Genomic DNA, 12,804 nt, shown 5'->3' with positions numbered 1-12,804 from the left:
CACCATCAGGTTTCAATGACCTGGAGCCAGGCATGTTACATATTGCAACCACTCAATCAAATGTTACTTTTTTATGCCTTAATGGTTTTTAAGTCCTATTACAATACTAGACATCCTCAAAGTCTCAGACCCATTCAAATAGGTGTTTTGGAAAAGAAGAACAAACTTTACAGAGAGACGAGTTATATTTGTTGTTTGTACATGTCTAATGCAGCACTCAGCTATAAGTGCCCTATATAAAAAAAAAAAAATCGAACCTGTCCCATACACTCAATGTTTTGATATTATGAGCAACAATCAAAGGTCAACGTCAAAGGGCTTGACAACCAAGTCAGCATGTCATTAAGTTGCCAGTCACCAAGTCATTCAGTCGCCAGTCACCATGTCATTTAGTCGCCAGTCACCATGTCATTCAGTGAGTGAGTGAGTGAATATGGTTTTACGCCGCTTTTAGCAATATTCCAGTAATATCACGGCGGGGGACACCAGAAATGGGCTTCACACATTGTACCCATGTCGGGAATCGAACCCGGGTCTTCGGCGTGACGAGCGAACGCTTTAACCACCAGGCTACCCGACCGCCCCCATGTCATTCAGTCACTAGTATACATGTCATTCAGTCGCCAGTATACATGTCATGCAGTCTCCAGTCACAATGTCATTTCAGTCGCCAGTCACCATGTTATTCAGTCGCCAGTCATCATGTCATTCAGTCGCCATGTCATTCAGTTGCCAGTCACCATGTCATTCAGTCTCCAGTCACCATGTCATTCAGTCTCCAGTCACCATGTCATTCAGTCTCCAGTCACCATGTCATTCAGTCTCCAGTCATGTCATTGAGTTGCCAGTCACCATGTCATTCAGTCTCCAGTCACCATGTCATTCAGTCTCCAGTCATGTCATTGAGTTGCCAGTCACCATGTCATTCAGTCTCCAGTCACCATGTCATTCAGTCGCCAGTCACCATGTCATTCAGTCTCCAGTCACCATGTCATTCAGTCTCCAGTCACCATGTCATTCAGTCTCCAGTCACCATGTCATTCAGTCTCCAGTCATGTCATTGAGTTGCCAGTCACCATGTCATTCAGTCGCCAGTCACCATGTCCTTCAGTCGCCAGTCACCATGTCATTCAGTCTCCAGTCATGTCATTGAGTTGCCAGTCTCCATGTCATTCAGTCGCCAGTCACCATGTCCTTCAGTCGCCAGTCACCATGTCATTCAGTCTCCAGTCATGTCATTGAGTTGCCAGTCTCCATGTCATTCAGTCGCCAGTCACCATGTCATTCAGTCTCCAGTCACCATGTCATTCAGTCTCCAGTCACCATGTCATTCAGTCTCCAGTCATGTCATTGAGTTGCCAGTCACCATGTCATTCAGTCGCCAGTCACCATGTCCTTCAGTCGCCAGTCACCATGTCATTCAGTCTCCAGTCATGTCATTGAGTTGCCAGTCTCCATGTCATTCAGTCGCCAGTCACCATGTCCTTCAGTCGCCAGTCACCATGTCATTCAGTCTCCAGTCATGTCATTGAGTTGCCAGTCTCCATGTCATTCAGTCGCCAGTCACCATGTCCTTCAGTCGCCAGTCACCATGTCATTCTGTCTCCAGTCATGTCATTGAGTCTCCAGTCACCATGTCATTCAGTCTCCAGTCACCATGTCATTCAGTCTCCAGTCACCATGTCATTCAGTCTCCAGTCATGTCATTGAGTTGCCAGTCACCATGTCATTCAGTCGCCAGTCACCATGTCCTTCAGTCGCCAGTCACCATGTCATTCAGTCTCCAGTCATGTCATTGAGTTGCCAGTCTCCATGTCATTCAGTCGCCAGTCACCATGTCCTTCAGTCGCCAGTCATCATGTCATTCAGTCTCCAGTCATGTCATTGAGTTGCCAGTCTCCATGTCATTCAGTCGCCAGTCACCATGTCCTTCAGTCGCCAGTCACCATGTCATTCTGTCTCCAGTCATGTCATTGAGTCTCCAGTCACCATGTCATTCAGTCTCCAGTCACTGTCATTCAGTCTCCAGTCATGTCATTGAGTTGCCAGTCACCATGTCACTCAGTCTCCAGTCACCATGTCATTCAGTCGCCATGTCACTCAGTCTCCAGTCACCATGTCATTCAGTCTCCAGTCACCATGTCATTCAGTCTCCAGTCACCATGTCATTCAGTCACCATGTCACTCAGTCTCCAGTCATGTCATTGAGTCTCCAGTCATGTCATTCAGTCTCCAGTCACCATGTCACTCAGTCTCCAGTCATGTCATTCAGTCGCCAGTCACCATGTCATTGAGTCTCCAGTCATGTAATTGACTTGCCAGTCACCATGTCACTCAGTCTCCAGTCACAAAGTCATTCGGTCACCAGTCACCATGTCATGCAGTCGCCACATGTGACCAGTGGAGGTTGCCGGGGATATATAGTGCAACCCAGAAAGCAATGCAGACAACACTCCATGCAGTAAGTTCACCTAAACCTCTGGTCCAGGTGAACATGTACACTGCCCCTAACTCCAGATACTGCTTGGCTGACCACCAATATCTATGTTTGTATACAGGCTGAGGGGAAGCAAGGAGCAGAATTCTGAAGAAATAGCTACAAATCATTCTGAAAGCCGGGTGTACAGAAAATTAAATTGTCAAATGAGAAAAATACAATGTTAAAGGATTACATTGAGTATTTAACATGAGTCATAATATAAAGCAACAAAAAACAAAATAAAAACACACATTTTTAGTAAAACAAAGTCTACACTAGGCTAAACGAGTTACCAGTACTTGTTTTACAATTATTTTTCTACAAATTGCCAAATACATCTCACCCCACCACCCCCAAAAATTGGATTCACAAGGGGAGAAAATCACATGAACTCTGTCCTACATTAAATGATTTCACAAAAACAATCAGTAAAACAAGTAATGTGTTCTGGCTTTTGTAGCAAGTGGAGTGAGTGAGAGGATGGTGTTCATAAAGCTGTTGTTAGCAATAGAAACATGAAGAAAGAATAGATATGTATTTCTTAGCTGTTGTGAGACACACTATCCAAACAATCAATTTTCTGCTTAATGCCATCGATCGTTCAGCTTGTGAAGCAAAGAACAAATCCAAATTCATGAAATCATATCACCTGACATGCACTCTACATTTCTCTGTCTCCACCGGGTGGAAACAAGCCAGGGTTACTTCCCTTGCCAGTCCATTCAGACCTTACCTGGCTATTCTCCAGCTGGGCCTTGAGACTGGAAATCTCGTTCTGGAGGTTGTCATTCTGCCGTTGCATGTTGGCGATCTGATCTGTAACATGAATACCCATAATGCAGCAGTGTAACATCACAAGATATCATAAGAAATCATAGAATCCCTGTTGTATAAGTAGACATTTGGATTATTCATTGTTCCTTCAGTCTTCTCTTTGATCACATTGATAAGACATTCATTGGTCAGATCTAGTCATCATGTGGTTAAATCTTTGTTGCCATGAAAACACTTTTTTTGCAATAATGAGGTCATGACGCAAGTATTGAGGTAATATTTTTCTCTGTCCCAAGTTAAAGCTCAAGTACATTTCCCCTTGGTTGAAGGTTGTCAATGGAGATAACAGTATATTTCCCTACGCCTGAGACTGGCAAACTCCAGCAAAATCCAAACTGGGTTGGAGGTTGTCAATGGAGATAACACTATATTTTCTTACGTCTGAGACTGGCAAAATCCAAACTGGGTTGGAGGTTGTCAATGGAGATAACACTATATTTTCCCACCCCTGAGGCTGTCAAAATCCAACAAAATCCAGCAAAATCCAAACTGGGTTGGAGGATTTCAGGGGAGGTTGCCCTATATTTCCATACCTCTGAGGCTGGCAATATCTATAGAGAATACTACACTCATTCTCGTTAGATACCATTTTTACGAAACGAGTGGACTTTCTATGGTATCTGACCGAGCGAAAGCGAGGTCAGATACCATAGAAAGTCCACTCGTTTCGTAAAAATGGTATCTAACGAGAATGAGTGTGGTATTTTATTTATTACCTACGTTAAAAATATATTCAAGTGTAAATAAATAACAACTTTCGTTCGTTGACAGACCAAACTGAAACCGGTTGCAAAATCTGGTTTCGCATGAATATTGATATATGCCCAAATATGGGCATTGTTGACATTTCTATGCATACGCATTAACAACATGCGCCTGCAGTTGTGTTTGCAAACAAAACAACACCGACGCTCAAGATCCTTTTGGAAGACATTCTTCAACTACGGTAATTCAAGGGCCATGTTGCTAGTACGAAGGACACCTATATGAAAAATGGAAAAGTCACATTAGCGCCGCGATATGAATATCGGATTAACAGTCGGTCACTCGCACTGCCGGTGTCCCGTCTTTTCAATCAAAATGGTTCGGTTTCCTTGATCTATCAGCTGAATTTATATCATGTTCGTACCATTTTGGAAGAGGGAAATCCGAGTGTTCGCCTAAGACATTCATGTTAACTGTACTGAAGACGTGAAAATCAACAAACTCAAGTCTGCTTGCATGTCAGTGACAGCTTCGAACGATCGAAGGGCAAGGTCACCATCGGAATAAGAAAAGACAACCGTGATCTAGGCCTACTCACAGCGTTTTAGTTAGAGATAGGGAATGTTATTGTTCACATTTGGGATGTTTGGGGCCACAAAATCAGAAGTCAGGCACACTTCCACGTAGTTTTCGAATTATTTGTATCAGAACTGTTCACTTTTAATGATCTTGGTCGTGCAGTCGTGTACGTTCATTCATGAACAACACCTCCCGTAACAGCGCCACAAAATACCCTTCGAAGGGGACACTGGTGGCACAACCAGACCATCCCAAGTAAGTCTAAATATCTGTCCAGATAGTTTAAACAGACTTCATTTCACCACGCTTATCCTTTTACGTTCAATCAAATTGAAAGTTGCGAAAGTTGTCGGGTGCGTCACGCTCATGGGGACCCTCGCTCTATTGATCGGTAGTCGTACATTGTAAATGGATATAGCTCGATTATATAATGTCTGTAGAAGCTCCATGCATAACTTATGTATAATGCAAACCGAATTTGATGCTTGTGACTATTTTGTTTGGTTTAATAAAGTGTTTGTAAATATCTCTCGTTCTCATTTATTTCTTCAGTTCTGCCTTGTAGTTTCAAAATGAATGACGATTTTTTATGAATGAAAAAAGTAGTCCCGGTGTGACAGAGGTCACGGTTATCCAATCAAAACGGATAAAACAAGGTCAACCTTGTACGACACACGTGTGACGTACGGATTTAGTATCTTACCACCTGTATCTTCACCACGTGGGTAATAAAGCATAATACAAACTGGATTAGAGGATGTCAGGGAGATAACCCTATATTTCCCTACCCCTGAGGCTGGCAATATCCAGCTCCTTCTCCTGCTTCATCTGACTGAACTCCTGTCGATGCTGAGACTCCACATTGGCATTGTCATCTCGTGCTTTCTGCATCTCCTGCTGCAGCCGGCCATTTTCTGCCTCCAGTTCATCATGCTGACCCTAGAACAATGAGGCACATGGTCAAGTTTCCTCCATTCTATATCTGAGACAACTTTGTCTTGCATTTACACAATGTTAACTACTTTGTAGCATAATCAGCTTCCCTGAAGTTTCCCATGTCAGAGGTCAAGGGTTTCTTCTTGACACATTATCTTTTACTGGGACAATGTGCTGGCATAATAAATGCAATGTCAGTGTTCATTTCAGAAACTGGAAACGTAGGGCCCAATCACCCCTGCCTTGAAGAAACTTAGTGTTGAATAAAAGAATAGTCGAAGGTACAATTGTGCCATAAGGAATTTTAGTAGAAGAAATCCCAAAGGCTGCATTCTGAAATGAACACTGCAAAGTTCATTCTATTACAACTGTTCTAACTTTTGTAATATGTGCAGTGGTTCAGTTCAAAACATTATGAGTGAACGAATGAGTAAAGTTTTACATCGCCTTAACAGGCCTACCAAAGAAATGAAGCTGAGAGTAACCATGGTAACCAAACTATGGAATGTGCACACTTTAAAGAGAAACAGCCACACAAATTTTAAAGAAGACGCAATCCCCACAAAGCAGTCATCGTACTGATGTCAGTTTCATTGACACCAAGCACAGTAAATCTTGCAGACCACAACTCTCGGTTTGTTGCAGTCTAGTCTCCATTAAAAATGTTGCTAGTTTTAATTCTTACAACGCAAGCTTTATAGGAATTTATTTAACATCATCTACCATGTCTACAGAACTGAATTAAATATATATATCAGGGCTTGAACTTAGAAAGATATCAGGTGTGCCCAATGGCACTGGAACTGTTTTTCAGGTGTGCTATTTTGAATTTAGGTTTGTCCATGTTACACAATAATTACAGCAACAGGCAGCTAATCCATTAGATCAAATGTTGAGTGACCCAAATGTTATGTGGTATAGCATAGAGAGATCATCACGTGTGTATTATGCTTACTTATATACTCACCAACTTCTTTCATGGGACATACGTAGGAGCTGATTAGAACCATAATGATATCTTAATCAGGATTGAATTTGTTATCACTAACAAGTCACGTGTTCACTTATTACTGGCAAGTTTTTTCGTCTGCTAGATTTTTCACATCAGACAACACGATATAACCACTTCCGTTTGAGACGCAAGACCTACATCATGTGTACATGATATTCGTGATATTACATCAAAATACAGAAAGACGACATTACATTCAAACACAAAGCCAACGTAATATTCATGATATTCTGTCAAAATACAGAAAGAAGCAAGTATATTCCAATGTAAGATCCAGTTGATGAAAATCACTGAGTAATGCAGATTGATTTTATCACAGGAAGTTGTTTAGCGATAGTGGAACATGCAACTAATTGGGAAGACTCTTTCATTACTCACTTTGATTTTGTCAAGACATAAAGTAAACATTAATGTAAGTACTTTTAATGAAAATGACCATGCCCACGATGCACTGTACATAAAACATGATAAAATTCAAGCGTGCCATTTCTTATTTTATGGGTGCTGTGCGCACGGTGGCACTTATAATTTCAAGCCCTGAATATATCGAAATAAAATAAATTACAGGCCAATGCTACTGACGAGATTTACTCTCTCCTTCTAACATTCAAACAAAGCATATCTCACCTTCAGCATCTTATGTTGAGAATTCAAAGAATTCAGTCTGTTGACAAACTCTTGCTGTAAAAGGAAGCAAATACTTCAAATATACTGCAATCAAGCTTCTCACTGGCATAAATTTGTTTGTTTGTTTATTTGTTGTTTTTAACGCCACACTCAGCAATATTCCAGCTATATGAAGGCGGTCTGTAAATAATCGAGTCTGGACCAGACAATCCAGTGAATGACATCTTTAGCATCGATCCAAGCAATACGATGACGAGCCTGACCACCCGATCCCGTAAGTCGCCCCTTATAAGCATAGTCGCCTTTTACGACAAGCATGGGTTGCTGAAGACCTGTTCTACCCCAGATCTTCACGGGCTCACTGGGTTAAATATACTCACCACCAAAAGAAACATGAATCATAGACACATTTTGAAAAGTATGTGCATTAAGAAGAGATGATTCCAATGTGTACCACTTAATGACAAACCTAAGTCTTACCACAGAGTGTCTTTATTCACTTTTTTAGTTCTAGGTTTACGGATTTCAAAAGTGAGGTAGGCCTCTCCGATTTTTTTACTTGCTTTTTGTCCTAAAAAGTTAGGTAGGTATGAAAAAAAAATATTCTGGAGTAACAAAAGTAAAATAACTCAATTTTTCAAGAACATTTTATGATATCCCTGGCACTCAGCATGCTCAGCTTGTGCACAATATGGGCAATGATTAAACTGCGCTTTGCGTTGACAAGCTTTGATGGACTTCCTTTTGGTTTACACTCGTGTAGTAAAGATCGGTGGCAATAAAAAAAAGAGGAGTGATTTGTATTTGTATTTTTTCAACATTTGGACTTTGAAAGAGCGGCGTATCCGTAAACCAAGTAATAAAAAAAAGGTCGCCTTATCACCATATGCTGCTCATGATTTCCAAATTTACACTCTAATCCTGCATGAGACAAATGGTGCATCCTGCGTCACGGATCTGTGACGCCACATGTGATGCGTTCATGGTCAGTTCACACAACACGACAGTGTGTGCGTTTGTGCATCGAACCAATCTATTATCTCTTGAATGTGAGTAATTCTTCATATATTAACAAACATGTAGGGTATTCGCATTTCTTTTGGCGGTAGGTCGATATACAGATTGTGCTACCCACAACCACCAGTCCAGTTCACCATCACCTGATGGCAAGAGTGAGCGAGTGAGCGAGTGAGTGAGTGTTTCATGACACAGTCAGCCATATTCCAGCAATATCTCAAATTAGCCAGTCAGCTTTATCACAGCTAATATGAGCTTTATCAGATGTAAATCAGCCAGGTAAACTTAATTTTTAAGGTCTTAATGGCACTTTAGCTCACCCAATCTTATTAAAATCAGACCTTAGTTCTCACTACCGCTAAACAAAGATCTGAGGACATCCCATTAGGGGTCACGTCAGAATGACCTTTCATCCAACCAATCAGAGCGTCGCTTACCAGATCATGACAGTGACAGTCGGAATCATGCAACCTCGAAAACTTTAACATGGGGTATTCCGAACAATAGTTACGGGTTTAACGACTGAATCCATCCAATCTAGACTATCTATTAGCCATTCCACAATGTTCTTTTGTTCAGGTTTCAAATTTTAAATCGAGAATTTGTCAAAATATGTTTCGAAGCGTAGTCGCCAATTTGAAGTTAGTGCTGTAAAGCACGAGAAAGCTGACTTCTGATTGGTCATTCCATTGGTCTGTCAAAGTTCGCTCAAGGTCGGTCTGACATGACCCGTACTGGGATGCCCTCAGATCTTTGTTTAGCGGTAGCGAGAACTAAGAACTGGTTTGAATGAGATTGTAGCTCACCAGGATTTGTAGTCAACAGCTTAAAATGTCAACGATGGCAACCAGTGAACAAAAGTTGCCATCATTGATGCTTAAATATATTCTGCATGTTTAATGAGGACTTATTGATTAACATGAAGTATGAAACAACTAACAGCATTTCAGTGATTCTGAATCCATATAACAACAAGACCTTCTCCAAAAGAAACTTATTCATCTTCTTGACGTTATATTCATATTTGGTTCAAAAGACTTCAAGAAGGAAAACACTTACTCTGTCATTTTCACACTTTTCTTGTAAAACTTCTTTTTCTTTCATGGAATCTGTAAAAAGAGAAGTTGGATATTAACCACATAACAAAAAACAAATTCAAATAAGCATGATTTCACATAAGGTTATGCAATTATTTCATAAACAATTCAACATGTTCAAACAAGGCATGAGCTCCATATTTCACCAATATGATCATGAGTACGTTTTTCAAAATTGATGTAATCACTCAAATTGCAATATGTTAACCATGCTTTTTTCTTGCTTGAAATGTGACATTCACAAAGTCCACTTTTCACAATATTCCAGTAATGTCACACCAGGGGACACCAGACTTCGAATTCGAACCCAAGCCTTCGGTGTGACAAGTATGACAAATGAATGCAATAACCACAAGGCTAACCCATAGCCCCTCAATGATGACAGACCAGTGATAGCGTCAGCAGCCAGCCATGCCACCATGAAATTCATTACCATGTTTTACAATCCTGGCATGTGGAACCTTAATGTTCCAGGAATTGTCACATTGGGACAAGAGTGAGTGAGTGAGTATGGTTTTCCGCCGCTTTTAGCAATATTCCAGCAATATCACGGGAGAGGGACACCAGATATGGGCTTCACACATTGTACACATGTCGGGAAATCTAACCCGGGTCTTCGGCGTTACGAGTGAACGCTTTAACCACTATTATCTCCAGGGCTCACATTTCAGTAAACCAACAAAAACCTCCATGGTTCTTGCGATTGCAAATTACCCGCCCTTGATTGTCATTAACATTTTACTGACCACTCAAACCGGGACAATAGGGAAAGGGAGTTAACACGTATTACTACGAAACCAAAGCCACCACCAGTCCAAAAGGGACATGAAGACATCCTTTCCATCAAAAAGGTTTTTGAGGGCTTTCTTTTTGTGTGTCAATGAGTGTTTCAATGTTAAATTTGAAAATTCAACCATAATCAATCAGACTGGCCGCCATGTCTTTTATATTGCCAACTCAACATTGAGTTTGTAACTCACATTCTGATTGTTATGCTAGACCCAGAGCCAATCAAATTAGCAAAATGAAATCAAAGGCCTGTAATATGAGATCGCAAGAACCATGGGTATGGGTATGTATAGAGATACAGTTTGTTTTGTTTGTTTGTTGTTTAACGCCGCACTCACCAATATTCCAGCTATATGACGGCGGTCTGTAAATAATTGAGTCTGGACCATACATTCCAGTGATTGACATCATGAGCATTGACCCAGGCAATTGGGATAGATGACATTAAGGGTGAAACGATACACCGATAATCCGATGCATCGTGATACTTGACCCACAATACCATATACGATACACGTGGACCCATTTATCGATACGCCACGATACGGAAAGCAAATCTCAAGTACAGCGTTTTCTCGCTATTGTGCCTTTCAATAAACCGCTAAATTGGTTATAGCACGCGCATGGCTCCCAAAATCATAGTTACATTTTTAATAAGCTCAGATTTTACACTGACAGATGTTTTTCCCCATCTCAAAAATCATTATCAGCTGATCACCGCAAGCACATAACACCTGAAATACCAGTCAGCAAATCTGAACTAAAGTACGCAAATCAATACCAATATTATAATTTCTTGTTATTAAAACGTGTTCATTGTATATATGGACTTGTGTTTGTAATATATTTTATTAATTTTATTCAAAATTTCATTTAATATTGTCTTCATTAAGTTAGGTGAAATCTTGTTCGAATAGATACCAGCAACCACGGTCAGATTACTTGTTTTGACGCATTGAAACGAACTTCAGTTGCTAGAGAATGGATACATATATTAAAAATGCCATACTTTGACTCCTTAAAATTCATATTTGTGGCAATTTGGCTAATATATGTCAACATAACGTTTTTGCATACATACATGTTGCGCGGGAAGTCCCTAAGTTGACTGGTCAAATTGTTCCATACATAAAAATATCCTGCAACAGCAATCACCAGTACCAAAATGCTACGCTTGTGGTTCTTATATATATATATAGTAAAAGCTGCAACTAAAGTAACACAATATTGGAATATATTATTCCTGATAAAACAATAATTCAGATACAATTTCTTCGACCATTGCATCAAAATTCTTTGAAGTTGTATCACTGGTGAAGTACATTAATTATTTTCTGGTGTTTGAACTTTGAATTGTTTTGAAGGAAAGTGAGGGAAAGTTCCACTTTGAAGCTTAACAACTCCAGTAGTCTTGTTATTATAAAATTATTTTGACTGTTCCAAAATCATGAAAGGTTCACTCTTGACATGCTTTAAGTCTTGTTGGTTTTTTTATCATTGCGTATCGAGATACGTATCGTATCGTGACCAGAATATCGAGATGCGTATCGTATCGTGACCTTCCTGTATCGTTGCAGCCCTAGATGACATGCATCAACCAAGTCAGCGAGCCTGATCACCCGATCCCGTTAGTCGCCTCGTACTACAAGCATAGTCGCCTTTTAAGGCAAGCATGGGTTGCTGAAGACCTATCCTTCCCGGATCTTCGCGGGTTTGGAGATACAGCGGTTGCACAGATGATTGGTTTTCAGCGGATGCACAGATGATGGGTTTTCAGCAAGTGTTCATGTTTATCATTTGGAATGTATACATCAATGATCAACAAGAACATGTCTAAGTCAGCACTATCCCAGAAGCCTGTGGCGCAAGCTGCAAGCACGATCCATGCTTAACTCCAAACTAAAATCAACAATATTCCAGGAATATTGGTCTGTAAATAATCCAAGTCTTAGCCAGACAAGTGGCTGATATATTATCCATGCAGCAGGGTACAATGACATGCAAAAAAAAAGTTTAAAAATTGGCTACCCAATCCAATGTATTTGCCTCTAACACAATCAACAGAGTGCTGTGGACCTTTTCCAACCCACAGTGACCAAATAGTCTTCATTCTCGTTGAGTTCTAAAACATGATGGATGACACGAATGGTGACGACATGAAACAAAATCAGTTTTTAACTAAAATATCACAACCATGGAAGGCTGCATTATAAAAAAAATATAGCTTCCCTGTCACATTCTTCTAAAAAGTGAAGAGGGAGGCAGAATTTATTTCTTAATTTATTGAAAAAGTGACGAAGGAGGAACACTGTTTACTTTTATCCCCACCAAGAACACCAACAAACACAACTGGGCAGTATTGTACGTGGCTCTTTTACATAATGTCAGATGGCTGGCCAACAGTCTGTTTCAAATGACATGGGAATTTTGGAAAAATAAAGTGACTCATCGATGCCGAGAAACACTTCCCGATTATACTTTTGCCTAATATAAAATATTTGTCTTCAGTCATTTATGTAAACATAAAATGGATAAGCTGGTGATGAAAACTACAGCGGAGACTGTCAGAATCTCCACTGCGAGGAACAGATTCATTCATAATACATCACAAATGTACCTATACATCTAAGGAGAATGAAAATGATTAGATCCAGGTTCATGCATCATGCATACAGAGAAGGCCAGGAGCAAGTTGTGGGCAGCATGCAAGGTGCCTATAGCATTGAGAA

General features: G+C 40.4%; 1 protein-coding gene across 1 annotated transcript in view; it reads right to left on the bottom strand.

Moving 5' to 3' along the window:
- LOC124139122 (Golgi integral membrane protein 4-like) overlaps positions 1-12,804 on the bottom strand; it is a 91,721-nt gene that overhangs the window by 67,359 nt on the left and 11,558 nt on the right. Inside the window, exons 3-6 of the mRNA XM_048394200.1 lie at positions 9,249-9,298; positions 7,173-7,226; positions 5,386-5,536; positions 3,213-3,295 (exon numbers count right to left, since the gene is read on the bottom strand). Of these exons, the coding sequence (XP_048250157.1) occupies positions 3,213-3,295; positions 5,386-5,536; positions 7,173-7,226; positions 9,249-9,298 (338 nt within the window). The remainder of the gene's footprint in view (positions 1-3,212; positions 3,296-5,385; positions 5,537-7,172; positions 7,227-9,248; positions 9,299-12,804) is intronic.

This window comes from Haliotis rufescens, unplaced genomic scaffold (genome assembly GCF_023055435.1).
Source record: "Haliotis rufescens isolate VD_foot unplaced genomic scaffold, xgHalRufe1.0.p SCAF_13, whole genome shotgun sequence".
NCBI classification, from domain to species: domain Eukaryota; kingdom Metazoa; phylum Mollusca; class Gastropoda; order Lepetellida; family Haliotidae; genus Haliotis; species Haliotis rufescens.
Note: the sequence above shows the minus strand (reverse complement) of the source record. Positions and strands in the feature narration are given on the sequence as shown.